Genomic DNA, 18,889 nt, shown 5'->3' with positions numbered 1-18,889 from the left:
CAAAGGTCAGAAGATCTTGTGAGTCACAAGTTGTGACCCAAGTTCCGGTTGCAGCCCACAGGTTAAGAACCCCTGTAGTAGTACTTTGTGCTGCCATCTATATTTTGCGTCAAAAACTGCTCGAGAAATATTTGTACCGAATTTTGCATTTTGAGATTTAGCAATTTTGTTAGAAATAACTTTTTAATTTTTTTTTTTAATAATTGTATTTGATTTTGAAAAAAAGTTTCGTAGTAAACAAATTAGTATTTTTGGTTAGTATTCATTCTACTTTCTTTTTTTTTATATATATATTTTGTTTTTGCAAAACGTATTGTGCTTTACAAAGGCAAATTCTGCGAAGTCAAGGCCGTTTTGGTCGGTGTAAGAGTTGTTTACCTATTTTCGATTTGTATTTTCCTGATGGGAGGAGCTGTTACATCGAAGATTCAGTGTTTATTCTCCCATCCATTGAAAACAAAATAACATCATGAATAATTATAAAGGAGTTTTGATATCATTTTGTGTGTTTATCTCTCTATTTCATAGCCAGTTGAGTTCTTCTTTTGATGAATTGGATGATTTGACGGTTTGTTTTAATTCTTTTCTTTCATGATTTGTTTATATATTTTTACTATTTGTCATGTACAGAGAGTTTTGAAGCTCCCGTGGTTTTTATTCTTCATGGTATCAGTATCAAGCTCCCCCACCCACCCCATTAGATTCTAACCTTATAGGAAGGGGTAGGCAGACATAATATTTATATCATCACTTTTGTATATCATAATTAGAGTCCGGAAGTTTAGGCACTAAAAATGGTCAAAATAGGCAGTCAAAAAGGCACTAAAAATGCCTAAAAAAGGCACTAAAAACGACATTTATAGTTTTTGGAAGGGGGGGGGGGAAACTAGCTAAAAAATTATTTGCAGCCTGCGCTGCTCCAATTATGGTTTATAAAAGCTCCGAGAAAAATTGATTTCAAGCCCGAAATAAAATGTTACTGGACCCAGTAATTAGGTTAATTACAGGTATTTGTTAATTAGGTTAATTACAGGTATTTGTTAATTAGGTTAATTACAGGTATTTGTTAATTAGGTTAATTACAGGGCCACGCTTATACCCAGTACCGTCTTAACGCATGGGCTTCTCAAAAAAAGAAGGGCCTCAGAAAATGAAAAGTAGTTATATTTTTTGAGAATTTGCCAGGTAGGGCTTTGGGAATAATTGGTCCTTTGAGTTGCGAAAAGTTCTTGTTTATTTGTCTTGTGTATTATTTGGAACTATCGTTATTATTTCTATAGTTGAAACATGGCTACCTTGTTCTATTGTAGTAAGAAAAATTAACTTTTATTTTATATTATCTCATATACGAGACTCCTTCAATCGCTTGGCCCTGTGTGGCCGCATCTGTCGCACACCCCCAAGGGCAACTCTGGTCCGTTTAATTGAATACTAAATATGTATGTAAAATAAATAGCCATGGTTGATTGCAGTGCATTTATGGTGTAAAAAGCAAAATCAGAGTAACACGGGCATTAGAGCCCTGTCTGCTCCTGCCCCGCTTGCGTGAGCCATGATGTGAACTGATGACCTCTTGGGACAGTCATCGGTCAGCTATACTTATATAATGCAATCCAATGTCTGAGCAAGGCATGTGAAGCAGCAAAAATTTCTAATTTTGCTCTGCTTTTCTAACATGGGTTGCGTTCATCTGAAACAAAATCATTTACGTCTAGCACTATCCAGTCAAAGCAGAAGTTAATGCATGGCAACACGATCTCTCAGATCAGTTATTCTCATTTAAATGAGGCTGGAACGGGTTGGTGGCTTTTCTGATGATAATTAGTATCGAGAGAGTTGGAAAACTTTAAAAAGAGCAAATCTTTTGTTCTCAATGCTTGAAATATCCAAGTTTTATAAATTATTACCTTGAAATTCACTAATAAACTTAAAAAAGTATATTAAAATAGGCATTTATGGTAAGAAAATTTCAAAAAGGCATTTTTGCCAAAAAAGGTTAAAAATAGGCAAAAAAAGGCATTTATGGCATTTTGCCTGAACTTCCGGGCTCTAATCATAATGCACATAGATCATCACCTTCTTATCCTGCAGCAGGTTCCCACGGTCAAAATTTTCACATGGTCCCCACTTTAGTGAATTTATATTGTGATAAATGTAATGAAACAAAAAAAGGTAAGAATCATCCAAGGCCGGACCTATGTCAGCCCTACACTTTCGAAGTCATGCTTGTTATACTACTACTTCACCACAAACCAACTCTGGCTATATTGCTATACACATTTTACTATTGTTAATGAGTTGGGTTGAACATGAAGGCACCATCTATCAGTGGTAGCCTCAAGCCTGTTAGAGAAAATATCTTGTTGTCTATATTCTTCGAACCTGGGACCTAATAGCAGTCTTCACAGTGGTAGATGAGTGTCTTGCATTTTACCACCATGCCACTCAGGTGCTATGATTATTATATTGTACTGTAAATGTTCATATCAATACAGTTGACGTATATCAATACAGCTATAGTATAATCTCTTTTAATGATGTTTTGACGAATTTTTCTTTGGCGAGAAAAATGTTCAAAAATGTGATGAGAAGTCACCAAGAGTGAAACAGTATCATGCTTTCAGATGTCTTTCTTGCCAAAAAAAAAATAATATAAAAAATCTGCAACACATTGCCAAAAATGAAAAAATTGACAACGATATAAAAATTGAACGACCATAACAAAACATTCTTAGACTAAATAAGAGATTGAAATTAAAAATGAAACATCCTAGACCAGATGCAGAATTGAAAAGAATAAAAAATCATAACTCTTTAATAGTGGGAAGAAAAGAAAACACCAATGGAAGAAAATGGCTGACCAGAAAGAAAGTCGCCTACAGGCTAGAAAGAATCGTCCGAGGGATGTGACCTTTATGTCATATCCCAGACACAACCCGGGCTCTGTCCCTTCTGGGATGTAAGCCTTTGGTGTCTTATCCCGGAATCATCACTGTATTATTACGTCTTTACGAACCTTGTGGAGAATGATTGTACACACTAATGGCAATTTTATTTTTTCCATTTCAGCCTGAAGAAAGGCAAGAGAGGGAACGATTAGAAAATTTCTTCAGCAGCGGCCATACTAACAACTGGGCTGTTCTCGTTTGTACGTCCAGGTATTGGTTCAATTACAGGCACGTCGCCAATGTGTTATCCATTTATAGGAGTGTCAAAAGATTAGGGATACCAGACAGGTAAAAGTTGTTACAAATTGTTTTATTTGTTCACTCGTATATCATTTCATAATGATTAATGCTAGTTGCTTTTATTCATGAACATTAAAAGGGTGCAGAAGCCCAAGGTGAAACTGTCTGTTATGCAAAGGATGTATCAGATTCAGACTGAGGGACTTCCTTGAGCAAGCCTAGATGAAACTAACAGAACAGACCAAGCATGACCAGGCTCTGTCCCTTACATGATTTTAGCTAATTACCATGGACGGTGTGGTCATGCTGGAGAAAATTCTGAAATACAAAGAGGGAAAAAAAATTGGGGTCCCTATCATGGGATGTAAATGACCCCTACTCATGTTTGTGTATTTATGTACAATTTCAAAAGTCATGTGCGAGGTCAGGCATAGCAAAAATAATCAGGTTGTACAAGGATTTCAGGGGGGTCCTTATTTTTTGGTGCTTAGCGGAACCATTGGCAATATAAGATGAAACTGACAGAATTAAAACTATTATTGCCTGCCTCCCTGCCTGACTGACGAAACTACTTCTGTTTTTACACTGTCTCTGCTTCACTGACTTGCAGGTATTGGTTGTTTAGCATGTGCAACCAGAACACTCCTCCTATTCGGCAGTAGCAGAATCATTCTATTGGTACTTTTTTTACTTCCAATGTTGACCGCAGAATGGAAAGGGTCTCGCGTTCCTCAAGACAGGAGTCAACATCAACTGTCCATTCTGTGATCAGCATCGGAATGAACAGCAGAAATTACTGCTACTGCCAAATAGCAAGTGTGTTCTGGAATAAACAATGAATACTTGCAAGTCAGGTCAAGACAAGCAGACACAGTCTAAAACTAGCAGCGTTTTCCCATGATACAGCTAGTCAAGCGCAGCAATAATAGTTTCAATCCTGTTCAGTAATTGTGTCAGTTTCATTCAGTATCTCCTTATGATGCTAACCACCAGTGATGACTAATTACTGCCACAAAAATCTAATCAGCTACATACCAACAGATGTTCAGAGATTTATCCAGTTTGATGTGTTTTTTGAGTTACACATGTTTGTAAACATTGCAAAGTACATAAAATACACTGAAGTGCCAGAAAAACAGGTACACCCACCTATAACAATGTGTAGGTCCCCTCGAGCCCGCTGAACTTCTGCAACATGGCGTGGCGTAGACTCCATTAATGTGTGAAGGTATCCTGAAGGCAATTCACACCATGATTCTCTCGGAGCAGTTCACAATTAAATAATGGTGCGAGGGGATTTTTACAGAATGGTGTGAGGTATCCCATATGTGCTCAATAATGCTCATGTCTGGGGGATTTAGCTGACCTAGGGAGAATGCTGAAGTCAGAAGAGTGTTCCTGGAGCCACTCGATAGCAATTTAGCAATTTCCAACATGTGTGGTGTCACATTGTGATGCATTGTGTGCATTCCACATGTGTGGTGTCATGGTGGAATGCACACAAGACATGAATGGGTGTAAGTGATCGGATAGGATGTTTATGAACTGGTCACCTCACTCAGAATAATCTGTAGCCCTATCAGGTGTCACATATCATGCCAACTACACACATCCCATACCATAACAGTCTCTACCAGCTTGAACAGTCTTATTTGGTTGGCATGTCCATGGTTTTATGTGGTTTTTTCCATATATATACACGTTCACCAGACAACTGAAAACATGACTCATCAGACCAGAAAACAGTCCAGTGGCAGTGCTGGTGAGCCACATAGTTTTGTGCCTTGCAGTCATCAAAGGTACTCGAGTGGGATCAAGGAGTATAAAAGAGAAACTGTTGTATAGTTTGCATGCTCACACTTGTTGATGCCTCAACCTTGAAATCTGTAGTAATTTAAGACAGTGCTATGCATGTCTATCTCATGAAACTGCTCTTGTCAGCCGTTTGTGATCCTGTTCCTTAAAAGTGTCTTTTTCTGCCCTTACAAAGGTGTGCACAAAGGATTTCTTCAAAGAGTTCTTGGACATTTGATGTTTTCCCAGATTGTTTAGATTCAGGGTACACTCTTGCGATGGTTGCACGCAGAAATCTAAATTTCATCTTTACCTTAGAAACGCTGTGATCCATCTCACTAGCACCTACTAAGTCACGTTCAAAGTTACTTAAATCATGATAAACTGCTATTTTAGGATCAGAAATGGATCTAACAGCTTCCCTAGCTACCTATTATCTTCTATAGGTATTGCTGACTGCATTGAGTTAAGTTGATTGGTTGCATTTCTCATTTATTTGCAAACACTCGTCTGCACCAGTTTTTCTGGCACTTCAGTGTACTTTTCTCTATAGCTACCATAAGTTTTTTGTTCTTTTTTTCACATTAATATTATCATTTGATTTGGAAAATTTACACTTATAAGGAATATAATAGACTGAACCACTGCATTTATTAATTTTTCATCATTATGACACACTAATTTAATTGATGTATTTGTGCTGATATGATATTGAGATTTTTGCTGCTAATTTACTTTTTTTTTAGTCAAATAGTCCTGATGCTGTCCGACGATATGGCCTGCAATAGTCGAAATCCAAGAGCAGCAACTGTCTACAATAATGGCCAACATCACATAAATGTTTATGGAGATGACATTGAAGTTGATTACAGAGGATACGATGTATGTAAATGTGACATTTTACTTCATATTTCGTGTTTTAAAACATTTTAATGGACATTCGTGGGTGAAGATATAAGGTGTTATAGATGAAATCTTCATTTAAATTCTGGACTTGTCTGTCATAATTAAAATGAATATTGTGTTATCCTGAATGGTAATGATTTCTAATACATTTTTGATCATTTGAAAGGTCACTGTACAGAACTTTATTCGTATATTGACTGGGCGACTTCCGAAGAATACACCTCGTTCCAAACGGTTGATGTCTGATGAGCATAGTAATATTCTTATCTACATGACAGGTACATAGTTTTTTTTCCTGTATCATGACAGTTTTTCCTTGAAATATCATTGCAAGAATGTATAGTAGAACCTCAATTAACCAATAACCAATTAATCGTGGTAATGATGGAAGCCCATAGATAACCAAAAACTACTATCGAACCAGAAATTTTAAAAAAGAAAGTATACAATAACAGTAATCACAAAATAGTTTGAATAAAAAATAAGTAAAATGTATTTTGCTTATTTAAAATGAATATGAATATGCAGTGCGCGTTATTCATGTCAATTAATTGCAATCTACAGTGGTGGGAGAAATGATAGGGCCAGGTGAAAAATGTCGATTCAAAAAAGGGACACAGTCATAATTTTTCCAAATTTTTATCAGAGAGGACAAATGCAATGAGAAATTATATCTTGAAAACTCGTTCAAAAACTCCCAATACTTTTTGGGTAATTTTTTTTCTCTTGCTATTACAATGCTAATGGAATATAAAGCCCTTCACTTGCATCACCTACCAAATTTTCATATTTTTTTTGGCTAGGCATTATTTCTGGGAGCCTCTTGAATAATTTGACTTGGTTATTTTCCAGGAAGCGTGATTCATAAAAATGGGATGATGTAAAAAATACCTCTTATAAAAGAAGATACGATCCTCATTTTAAAAAAGTGTAAATTAATTTCTCAAGAAATTGGATAAAATATTAATATGTCAAGACACTTAATAACTTCCTGAAGAACAATGAATTTTATAGTCTGGGTATAAAAGGACAATTAGGCCGTTTTCTTTAATAGATTGGCAGAAGAGAATGGCAATAATTCAAGATGGAACAAAAAAAATTTCTTCAGAGAAAATTGCAAATGTCTTAAACCAGTAGAAATGTCCAAATATCCACGCTGCATATCATGTATTCGAAAAAAAAGCTTCCCTGACCATCCTTTACGAGATCACACAGTGATGAAATTGGAGTTTGCTAAAAAAAAATGTTTAGTTTTTGGGGAATGAACACTCAGCAAAATATTATCTTTTCAGATTGTAGCTCATAAAAGACTACATAAAATTTCAAACATTTCTCCTTTTGAAATTAATTCAAAGGTAGATGATAAAACCCATTGTAACTGTCGAGAAATAAATAGAGTATCGGAATGATTATTTGGGCATAATTATAAAAGACAATTTCAAATGGACTTTGCATTGCGAGAAAGTAATTAAAAAAATGAATTTTTACAGATGTTTTGTATAAACTTAAATACATTGTATGCATGGATTTATTCAATTGTGAATTATGGAATTTATTCTTGGTGGGGGAGCATACAATAGCAAAAAATATATCAACTGAACAACACATACAATAGAATAAGATCCCAAATGATAAATTCTTCTAATCCGAATAAAATATAATGCCATACCTTAACACTCGGACAAAATTATATTAAAAGATTTAAAATGTTCATTAATAAAAAATAATTGGTTAATATAAAAAAACCAAAATAGAAATTCATACAGACGTATTAAAATATATCATGTCCCTAAGACAAAACACTTTTTATAAAAAGATACTCCTATACAGCTCCAAAATAATGAACTATTTTTATAGTGTTACGAATTTCACAAAAGACATTCTGTCAATTATAAAAAAACTTAAATTATGCAGATGTAATTCAGTGAGCTTCATTTACTATAAAAAAATAAAATTTTAAAAAAATGCGTGTGTGTGTGTGAGAGAGTAACCAATACTGTTGCGTTGTAACTACAGTATGTGCCTCATCTAGACCTGATGGAAAGATTACAAAATCCCTTTAGGTCACAAAGTGTGTGTTCATTTTTCTCTGTTTTGTTTATATTGTACCGTGTTTTGATCTTCGCTGTGTTTTTTCCTATTTATGTCTGATTGTGTGTGTAATTGAAGTATAAAAAATAAAATAAACATGTAAATTACCACAAAATTAGCACTTGGCCTGGTTTTAATTTATAAAAAAATTAACGCGTTTTTAAGAGAAATAAAATTTAATTGGTCGAATGGTCGATGCGTTTCAGCTCTACAATGTAGAGCCGAAATGTGTCAACCATTCAACCAGTTAAATTTTATTTGTCTTAAAAACGTGTCAATTTTTGTATAAACATGTAAATATAAATATAGTCGAATCCCATTTCAATGATCAAATACCGAAATAGCGAAAATCTCGTTTTAACAAACACATTTCTAATCCCCCAAATAGGTTTACGTAAGAACAATGCAAAAAAAAGGAATTCCTTTATAACAAAATTTTGTTATAAAGAAGTGATTTCTCCTGTCGCTTGTAGTTCGTTATAACGGGATTCGATTGTAGTTAGGCTTACCAATCACAGCATAAACAGCCTAAAAGCCCAGTAGGTTCTTGTCTTTCTTTCTTGTTTTTGTATTAATTCATGACACTCAAAAATTCATGTATGGTTATATTATACTGTATATGGCTATGCTCTAATTTATATATTTCGTTTTTCATTTATATGAATATTTTAATGAATAGATTATTGAAATTTTTCTAAGGTCATGGAGGGGATGGATTTTTAAAGTTCCAAGATTCTGAAGAGATTACAAGTGTTGAATTGGCTGATGCATTTGAACAAATGTGGCAAAAACGGCGGTATATATACTTCTTTTATATCTCAACCGTTAGAAACCGTATACAATTGTGATTTTATTTCAAATTTTCTTCTTCCATTCACATTTATGAATGTATTTTCTATTCACATCTATGAATGTAATTAAAATAGTATTTTCATTATATGTTCTTTTCTGCATAACACTGAAAAATATTATTTATTAGTAAATTTTAAAGTAGCATTAAAAGTTTGTAAATTTACAAAATAAATGGGTTTTTTTCCCTGCTTCAGGTATAATGAAATCTTTTTCATGGTTGACACCTGTCAGGCTCAGTCTATGTACAAGAAAATTTACTCCCCAAATGTTCTTGCTGTTGCAAGTAGTAAAATTGGTGAAGATTCCTTATCTGTAAGTGATTGTTTCAGTTGATCATTATTTTTGGATAACTCATAAATGAAAATTTAAAGAAATTTAAAACAATTATGTAAACATTTAAAACTACTCCAAGAATTTATTTGTACCCGGTAGCAACCGTATTCGACAAAAAAATATCATTCTATACAAAGACCATACATGCACTTCGTACACATTCCTCTGTGGAATATCTAATAAATCGTAAAGAATGTGGAATATCTAATGCATGTTCAGAGGAATCATTCTGATTAGATATCATTCTGAATATCTAATCAGAATGCATGTTCTGAGTGTATATGCGCTCCTAATGTATTTATTTTGTCAGAGTTGTTCTTGTTTTGTATTAGGGCTTGTACTGCCATCTAGCTTCCATATTTTGAAGTGAAGATGGTAAATGCTTGAATTTTTCATGCTATGTGAGTATAATGTTGAAGGTCTGACTGCTCTCTGTGGAGAGACTATCAAATGGGAGACTGACTCGTATTTGCACCTCGAAGTTGCATGTCATGGCTATACAGTCAAACCTCACTATACCCAGATTATAATTTATTGTTTTTTCCTCATTCTATAGGGTTTTTCTTTATGAATTTGAATTTTGTAAACCAAATTTTCAGATTCTTGGAGTTCATTTGATTATATTTAATGAAATCTCTTCAAAAAAAATCAAGTCTCAAGACATTATGAGATAAATTTTTAAATATTGCTTAGATTGTTTCCCCCCTTCCCTCCCAGCCTAATATATCAAGGGAAGAAACTTTTTTTTCTGGATGTTAATACCAAGGTGAACTTGGAAAGAAAATTCTTCTGGTCTTTGTTGAGACTCAAATCCTGGTCCTCTTGCAATCCGGGTAAAGTTAACCTCAGAATTACATCCAGAAAAAATTCTCTTTCTGGATAGAAAATATATTTGCAGCTATGCATAAGTATTCTTAAAAACATGTTATTGATCAGAACAATTGCAATACTTTCCTTTGTACCATATATTTTAATATGTAGCACAACGATTTATTTATCTCTAATTGTGTAAGCCTATATATTAGCACCATTAATGAAATTACAGATTAATTATATATTTGCTTCTATTTAGCTTGATAAAAAAATGTTTATTTATTTTATTTTTTTGGTATATTTCCTCAGCATCATGGAGATCCGAGCATTGGCGTCTATGTGATCGATCGGTACACATATTTTGCTCTGGAATATTTGGAAAAAGTAACTTCAGAAAGTCCCAGAAACATGGGACAGTTTGTAAGTTTTTTTTATACATATTTAGGTGTACAGTAGAGTAGTATATACTCCTCAATAGAGAGGAGTTGGAGATGAGATTGATGGTCAACGGATGCTGAGACACTGATAGCCTTCAACTGCTTTTCCAATGATTTTACGTAAGCAACTAGGGGACAATGCCATTGTCCACCATTATGAAGAAAACAGTCAAACTTGCCCCACTTTCTCAATGATCCCCCCAAAAGTGAAAATGGTCTACATCTGTTTTCGAGGGAGTCTAAATATTTTATAACACCAGTTACCCATTATAGGGCTAGGGGTTGCGTAGTCCCTTTGAAACTGCTGTACAATACATATGTAATACATAATATTCTTGAGGGGGGAAAAATAAAGAAGTTGGGTTCTTTGAGGAAAAAAAAGAGGGTCTCAAGAAGGAAATTCGAAAATTTTCAGTGCCTCAGATTATCCGGAAACTTGAACTTTCGAGACTACTGTATGTTTGTTATTTCACTTGAATGAATTTTTGTATCGCAAATGATATTATGTTTTCTGATATTAATGTTTTTTTTTTTCCTTTTGAAAAATATATTTTCAATTCATTCAATCATTTATTGTTTATTTTCAAATACTCTTCAGCTTCAGGTTTGCCCAAAACGTGTTTGCATTTCCACTGTCAATTATCGAAGCGATCTGTTCAGGAGACGTCCAGAAGATGTGCCGTTGACTGACTTCTTTGGCAGTGTGAGAAATGTTGAGCTGACTCGAAGCAAAATTGAACTCCGTTCTTTTGAAGATTTTGGCAATGTCACTCACACAGAGTATGTATGAAAATATTGTATTCCATGCAGAAAAATTGATAATTGTGAATTTTTTGACAACCCTCACAATTTTAGTCACATTGCTATTAAGCGCATTAATTATCAGCAGATATTTGGCTTTTTTTCTACTAAAGTAAAAAATGTTTTTTTAATACGTGAAATGTGTGGAACCAAGTGATTAACATATGCAAGATCACTTAAAGAAGAGGTCACCAAGTTCCCAGAAAAGCCTAAAAAATGTGTGGCACCTGAGAATTTTGGATACTACTTTACCATATACCAATGCTGGCCATATGAATTTACTACTGATCGAGTTGGGTTGGAAATGGCACCATATATCAGTGGCGGACCTCGGGTTCGGTACGGAAAGAACTTGTTATCTATGTTCCTCCCCGGGATCAAACCCGCGGACCTGAAGGTAGCCTTTATGGTGGTAGATGAACATCTTACCACTGAACCACTCGGGTGCAGAGAATTATGGCTATTGCCTAATTTTCTTGATTTTCATGCCCTGCAATAGCCTCTAAATAATTTCAGTAATTACTGAAAACTCAGATCATAATCAGGGGTAGTGCTGGTTCAATTATCAAGACTGGCATATCCTATTTTCCTCATACAATGGAAAGACAGAGAATGAATATATATTTTTTTTTCATTTAAATAAAATGGTCACATGCTTTACCATTTGATAAATCATTTCAAGTTTATCCCTATAACAGGAAAAAGTTTTCATTGCTTCGTATTTTTCTCTCTCACACAATCATTACAGTTATGATGAAGACAATGAGGAGTCCGAGAAACTAAAATGGCATTATGTGGAACCATTCCCAAAACTATGAAAGTAATCTCAAAAAGTAAAAATCAATGTACATATGTATCTATTTATAGCTTGGAATTAAAAAATTCATGTGTTTGTGTTTAATTGCATTAGTTAATGTTCAAGCCAATTAAATTTTGTTTGTATGCATCAGGGATATTCAAACTCATGTGGCAATGCTAACATATCTGAGGATGATGTCACTCTCCGCTATCCATACAAAAACTTTTAACAGCTGGCTGATGAGAAGATTAATTTTTCAGAAGACAAGAAAAAAGGCTTTGATGAATTTTCTCTCTTTCTGAAAAATTCATCTTTGCATCAGCCAGCTGTTAAAAACCTTCGGAATGCTAACATATACTATGGTTCAAATCAGCACAATGCCAAAATTTCCGAGAGTTTCAGTGAGCACAGTGTTAGTGAGCAACAGGTAAATAGAAGCCTTTTAATGTTTGAAATTTGATATAAAAAATTTGATTTTCTTATAATATGAACTACATTCAAAAAATTTCTTTCAGAATATATCTACAAAGGTAAAAAATGAAGCAATTTAAAAAATTCAAACATAGGCCTATTTCAATTCATTAAATGCATTTAATCAGTATCAAAACAGAAAAAGTAATATTAAAAAAAAGAACTTTGAATATTTAAGAAAGATTAATGAAAAAATATTTTTAGTTAAATTTTCCAGAAAGTAAATGCTAGTATTAAAAAGTTCAAGATTTATGTTTTCTGTTCAACCGGTCTTATAAGTACATCATTTATGTCCACGTGAGGTGGCATCTGCAGAATCGAAATAACTGTTGCTGCTATATCATCGGATTGAAGACAGAAATCAATAGATTTGTAGAACTTTTCAGCTTCTGAAGGATCATCTGGATTCATTCGATATGCAAATTCTGTCTCCACTATTCCAGGGCTAATGCTCTGAATAATCAAAAAATTCATATATAAACATATTTTCATATATCATATGTGAAAAATGTCATAAAAATCTCCCTGTAGTTTGTATAAAGACGAGCTGTTAATGTACCATCATTCATTCAATTGTTGGAGAAACTATTCTCAATTTGGACTTGTCAGCAAAAATAATTTTATTAATTTATGCTACTATCTGTCCATTAACGCCGTACAGTCACCCCAGGTTATATTTCTCCAGCTGGTACACAGCCAAATTTAGTTAATAGGGAGATGATTAGGAGGGTTAAATATATTCATTTTGACATTAGCTCCTGTCATTCTTTGAATTATTTTACTATGTAATTTTATATCAGAATGCAGATGAACTTTTATAGATACTTGTTCTGAGATGTGTTCAACAAAAAAAATTAATGAAGGTGGTCTTACCGCTACTCGTATGCGACTATTTAAGTTCTTGAGCTCCCGTCTATGACCCTCTGTCAAAGCTCTCACCATATATTTCGTACCAGAGTAAAAGAATGCACCAGTGGGAGGTATTCTGTGACCAGACATGCTGTATAGATCAAATAATTGAGTTACATATCAGTTAATTAACATTTCAATCAACATCAAAAACAGTTTTTTGTAATTTCCATTATAGTTTATCTATAATGGAATAACATCTCAAACAGTAAACACTGCACTATCTTTTTTTGAAAGTAAGTATCAGAGGAAATTGTAAGAATTTTACTTGCCTCATATATGTCTTACTCATTCATCTTTTTTTTTTTCATAATTAACGCTTTTAAAATTCAATAAATTACAGCTTATTTCACTTTTGTATAGTAGAATAAAAAATAATTTGTTAAAATATATAACAAATGTCAAATCGTAAAAGACTGACCTGCTTATGTGAATAATTTGACCATCATCGATACCATTCTCCTGCATTATTTTCACAGCTTCTTTCGTACAAAGGCAGAGGCCTAAAACATTCACCTGAACAATGACAAAATAACTTCATTTAGAGTGAAAAAATTTACAGTCGAACCAAAGGCATGCAGGGGGGGGGGGGGAACATCGGAGGCCCATGCTCTACAAGCCAACCATAAATTAGAAAAAATATGTAATACTTCCTTAAAAAAATTGAAATGTAGAAATAAAATACCTTTTTATATATGCTATTTTAATCAACTTCTGTTGATTTAAATGCTTTTTGAAGGGTGGTAACTCAAAATTGGGCAAAAAATTTTTGTGCCCTCTCCAAAGGTCGATCCTGCATATGCCCCCAAGTCAAATGTCCTTGTCACTCACTGGTCAGAGATTTTTGCTTAATCTAATTTTGAGTTAACCACCACACTTTAAAAAAAAAAAGGTTCATTTAGATGGGAATAGATTTTGTGTTAACGAGTTTCATTGAAGAGTACTTACTGAAGATACTTTTAATTTTTTGAAGAATACACTCACAAGCAATATGTATATTGGATTCTGCTTAATATCATCCTTCCCCTCATGCTAGGAGCACGAATGTACGTGCCCTTGGGAAAAAAAAATGTAGAAAATGACGTTTGAATGTTTACTCTACCCATGTACTATGGAAGTTATTTTCTTAAAATGTTTTGCAACATATTTCAATAGTGATACACATTCACATTTCTGACAAAACTTAGATAGTAAATTAAGGTATCCAACCAGCTGATAAGCAAAAAAAAAAATGAAAATTTTCACATTAGTGTTTCTAGCATGAAGGGAAATGATGATCATCCATATAATATAAACGTATCAAGCAGGGAACTTATGAAATATGAAATGTTTCAATTTAGGAAAGAACTCTGTGAATAAGACTTCTCAAATGAGATCCACTGCAGTATGTATTTACAATTATAATCGTAATTTAGGACGACTTCCTGTATTTGCTTCTGAGTTACACATATAAAGTGAAACTCCTATATAATGATCCTTAAAGGACTAGAGAAAAGTATTGTCATATAGGATTATATATAATCATTACAGAGAGCTGAAACATATTAACACTATAGGAAGTGTGTCAGTACAGAGGAGTAATATATATCATTATACACTGATTATCATTATATATTATACATAGAATCATTATACGGCAAAACCCACTTTTAGGGATATGCATTCGGCCCCGACCTCACTGTAAGTTATTGGAGGCTTCCACCAATTCTTTATTTCTTGTATTGATTCTGAATTTTCATGACTTGCAAAACTGTTAATTTTATTAATTCTTAATTTTCATAAATAATGGAATTATTTTTGATTCATCAATTCTGAAATTTTCATTATTTTTGGGAATTGTTTCCTCTCATTAGTTTAAAATTAGTTTCAGTGTTGAATTTTCATCAATTTTTGTGTTAATTTACATTTCATTGTTTAACGTTTTTTGTATGGATAGTTCTCAGCATTTTCCTGTATATTCTGATCTGAATGATAGATAGATGCTGATCCCTCCCACGGCAAAGGAAGATCCTAAGCATTTTTGGTGCCACTGAAATTTTTAAAACGCACCTGGCCCCGCTTCTGGTAAGGGCGAGCCTGAGTGAAACTCCTGTTTAACAATACTCATAGGACAGGAGAAGCTTATAGTTATAGATGGAATATTAACATTATGAAATTGCATTTTGGGACCAGAGATTAATGTCGTAGAGGTAATTATCTTCATAGATGGTATCATTATGAAGGATTTTCACTTTGTAAAAAACTTACATCTAACATTCCTTTCCATTCATCGAAATTTCCTGATAGAAGCGACGCTTTAGTAGAAAATCCAGCATTGTTAATGCATACATCAATGCGGCCATATTGTGTCTTGATTTCTTTGAACATTGATAAAATTTCTGATTCCTTAGACAGGTCACACCTACAAAAATAATAATAATAAGACAGTTATGTGACACTCTCTGACGTTTAATACAAAAATTTCTCAAATACTGATATTTTCAATTTGTCCAAAAAAGCATCACATACAAGATTATATTTATTTTAAAATACAGTCAAACCTCGTTAGTGCGTCGCCCAGTTAACACATCACTCCGCTTACCAAGTCACTTTTTGGAAGTCCCAATTGTCCTCGGGCAGGAATTGGCACGGCTATGGCTTACTCCATTTAACGAGTCACTCCGCTTTCTATAAGTCACATTTTTGCTCTCCCAAGAGTGACTTATTAACGAGGTTTGACTGTATTAGCGTAAAGAAGCTTTTAAAATCAATCTTAATGTTTGATGATGACAGATCCTGCATTAATTTGGTTGACGCATCATGCCATATTGAATTAATGGGAGAAATGCATAGGAAAACAACTCAGATTGTAGTTTTACAAAAATTATCTCAGAGAAATGAAGTTATTTCATGACGAAATAGAAATGTTTTCCATACTTTATGGCTGTGATAAATCCCGGAGGAAATTCCTTTGAGATATCGTTGATCTTTTCGGAATTTCTAGCGCATCCGATGACTTTCATGCCATGTCTAGCCAGATGTCTACAAATCGCTGCACCAATTCCGACCGACGCTCCTGTAACAAGCGCTACTCGTCCTTGCCATCTTTCCATTATGTTTATTTCGAAAAAATTAACTGAATCGACTATTTATTATTTGTGATTGACGCCTTAATACTGTTCACCCCAGTCACCACCGATATCGGTCAATTGGAAGTGAATATAACCTTCGACGGAGAGAGAGAGAGAAGCATCTATTGCGAAACAACTTGAATAGGGAAAAAAAAAATTTCAGATTCCAGAACTTGTGAGAGAATAAATGCGATAATAAATGTATGTAATAAATCTTTATTATCTTTGAGAGGATAAAATACTGCCATCTGTCGGAGGGAAAAAGACAGAAAACGTGTTCGTTTGATTATATATGTTTTAAATATTCGTATGTATATAGATTTCCCCGGAGAAGGAGTGGATTGAGAGGAAAAAAAAGTCATTAATTTTTAATAAATGAGTTATTTTCTTCAAGGGAAATCTTTGACAGTGCCTTCTTAATGTAGGATCTCAGGCAGAGACGCGCGCCGATGCCCCAAAAAACCCAAACTTCACGCTTTTTTTCTAATTTAAAAGGGCCCAATGTTTTTTTCTTGAGCCCGAGAGGCACCAACCCACTAATATCCACTTCAGCCCAGCCCAAGTGTTAAAAGAGAAAATGAGATCTCTAAGATTTTCGAGATCGAGCATGCAAATTAGTAGGTAGGCATTTCTAGCTAAGTGAGGGAGTCAGAAAAATCGTCTTGCCCCCGGGGCAACATGATCAGGGACGCAACTAGATGCTTAGTCACCCGGGACAAGTGCGCATTTTGGCGCCCCCATGTAATGTTGAAGGAGAGGTTTGAGAATAAAATTTGGGCCCCCTATGGCCCGGGGCACGAGACCCGCCTGCTCTCCCCCAGTTTCGGCCCTTTCCGTAAGGAATATTAACGTGGGTATCTGTCTGGTAGTTCAAGTTCAAGTTTCGGCCCTGCCCATGATGCTTTTAAGACGACCCTGAGTGCCGCCTTAGAGCTAGTGCAAGGGGCGTCGGAACTATTTTGAACCCGTAGGTGTTCGTCTTGAGATATATATATGGAAAATTTTGATTTCTGAATAAACTCTGAGGACCTGCAGTTGCTCATGCAAGCTCTTATATATATATATATATATAGCGCAGTGGTTCCCAACCGGGGATTCGCGCACACGTAAGGGTGCGAGAGAGCATTTTGGGGGGGGGGGATGCGAGATAGCGGAATAAAAACGACAACATGTTGACTGATTATTCAAACTGAATTTTTCAGTTCCTAAAAAAATATGAATCGCGTCAATATTTTGACGCTTCATCTTCAGACTTCTGTTAGCAAAAGTGTGTCGTACGAATTTTGCGTTGTAAAAGTTTCTTTTTCGATTAGCGATTGTAGTTTCATTTCGGTTGAGGAAAAATACCTAAATTCGTAGTTTGTTAAAATTGTTACCTCATGTTAATTAGCACGTTTGATACTGTCGTGAAAACACAACTCAGGAAAAACGTCAAAAAATTCAGTCAAGTGTCAAAGAAACATTAATTTATAGTTGGTGCGACAGGAATCAATGTGAAGAACGGTTTTTCCAATGAATCTTCTTTTCCAAATCTCAAAAAATTTTAAGGTCTTGTTTTTTTTAGTTTCGTTTCTAAATTTTTTCGAAAAAAAAAAATATGAAGCCAAAATTAAATATTAGCCATAGTCGAAAAAACATTAAACAATAAGTAAAATAATTCATGGAAATTAATTATCGAATAATTAATGTAATAAATTTAAAATAAAATAACCCTGAATTTTTTCTAACATACAATAACGTATTATCCAACGGGGTGCGGGAAGGTAAGTCACATTGCTCTGTGAGTGCGGGAAGCATTGGCGTCGGAGCCGGGGGTGCTGTGGGTGCTCGAGCACCCACGGAAGTTTGTAGAACGGCTCCGAGCACCCACAGAATTGATTCAAAAATCGAAATTTCCTACATGAATCTCAAGACGGGCACCCACAGGTTCGAAACACTTCCGACGCCCCTGGCGGGAAGGAAAAAAGGTTGGGAACCACTGATATAGCGCCTCCCGACTCCGATTTCACTGGGTTAGTGTGGCCCAGGGTCGCAACTAGATGCTTTATCAGCCGAGGCAAGCACGCATTCCGACGCCCCCGTATAACGCAGAAAGAGCAATTGAAGGGCGAATTCGCCCCTCCCCAGTCCAGTGACTGTAGCAGCATACCTGCCTTCTAGTTGCAGCCGCACCACAGACAAGACTTTACAAAGCATCCCGCACTTTGACAAATGTGCGCATTTTTTTCTTGACCCTTACCAAATATTTACATTTTGCCTACTCATTTTTCATTTCATTGACTTTCCAAGTCGTCGTTAGAGGAGGTATATAGAAGCCTCTTATAAGTTGGGAACCCGTTATATAATGCGCTTGTAAGGCTGCGCTCATAGTTACACGAGTTACGA

At 34.7% G+C, this 18,889-nt stretch overlaps 2 protein-coding genes across 2 annotated transcripts; one reads left to right on the top strand and one right to left on the bottom strand.

Moving 5' to 3' along the window:
• Positions 1 to 356: 356 nt before the first annotated feature.
• LOC149087080 (putative GPI-anchor transamidase) lies at positions 357 to 12,116 on the top strand. The gene is made up of 9 exons (XM_089231311.1): positions 357 to 568; positions 3,070 to 3,236; positions 5,729 to 5,864; positions 6,055 to 6,166; positions 8,679 to 8,775; positions 9,026 to 9,143; positions 10,287 to 10,397; positions 11,013 to 11,194; positions 11,964 to 12,116. The coding sequence occupies exons 1-9, from the start codon at positions 470 to 472 to the stop codon at positions 12,031 to 12,033; spliced, it is 1,092 nt and encodes a 363-aa protein (XP_089087437.1). The 5' UTR covers positions 357 to 469; the 3' UTR covers positions 12,034 to 12,116.
• Positions 12,117 to 12,585: 469 nt separating this feature from the next.
• LOC149087079 (dehydrogenase/reductase SDR family member 11-like) lies at positions 12,586 to 16,673 on the bottom strand. The gene is made up of 5 exons (XM_089231309.1): positions 16,311 to 16,673; positions 15,642 to 15,795; positions 13,816 to 13,910; positions 13,359 to 13,485; positions 12,586 to 12,938 (listed from the first exon to the last, which is right to left on the bottom strand). The coding sequence occupies exons 1-5, from the start codon at positions 16,484 to 16,486 to the stop codon at positions 12,735 to 12,737; spliced, it is 756 nt and encodes a 251-aa protein (XP_089087435.1). The 5' UTR covers positions 16,487 to 16,673; the 3' UTR covers positions 12,586 to 12,734.
• Between the last annotated feature and the right edge of the window lie 2,216 nt (positions 16,674 to 18,889).

The sequence above is a fragment of the Pholcus phalangioides genome, unplaced genomic scaffold (assembly GCF_987345545.1).
Source record: "Pholcus phalangioides strain wild (caught in Gottingen) unplaced genomic scaffold, Ppha-v1.0 ptg000004l_1, whole genome shotgun sequence".
In the NCBI taxonomy this organism is placed as follows: domain Eukaryota; kingdom Metazoa; phylum Arthropoda; class Arachnida; order Araneae; family Pholcidae; genus Pholcus; species Pholcus phalangioides.
This window is presented reverse-complemented; position numbering and strand designations above follow the sequence as displayed.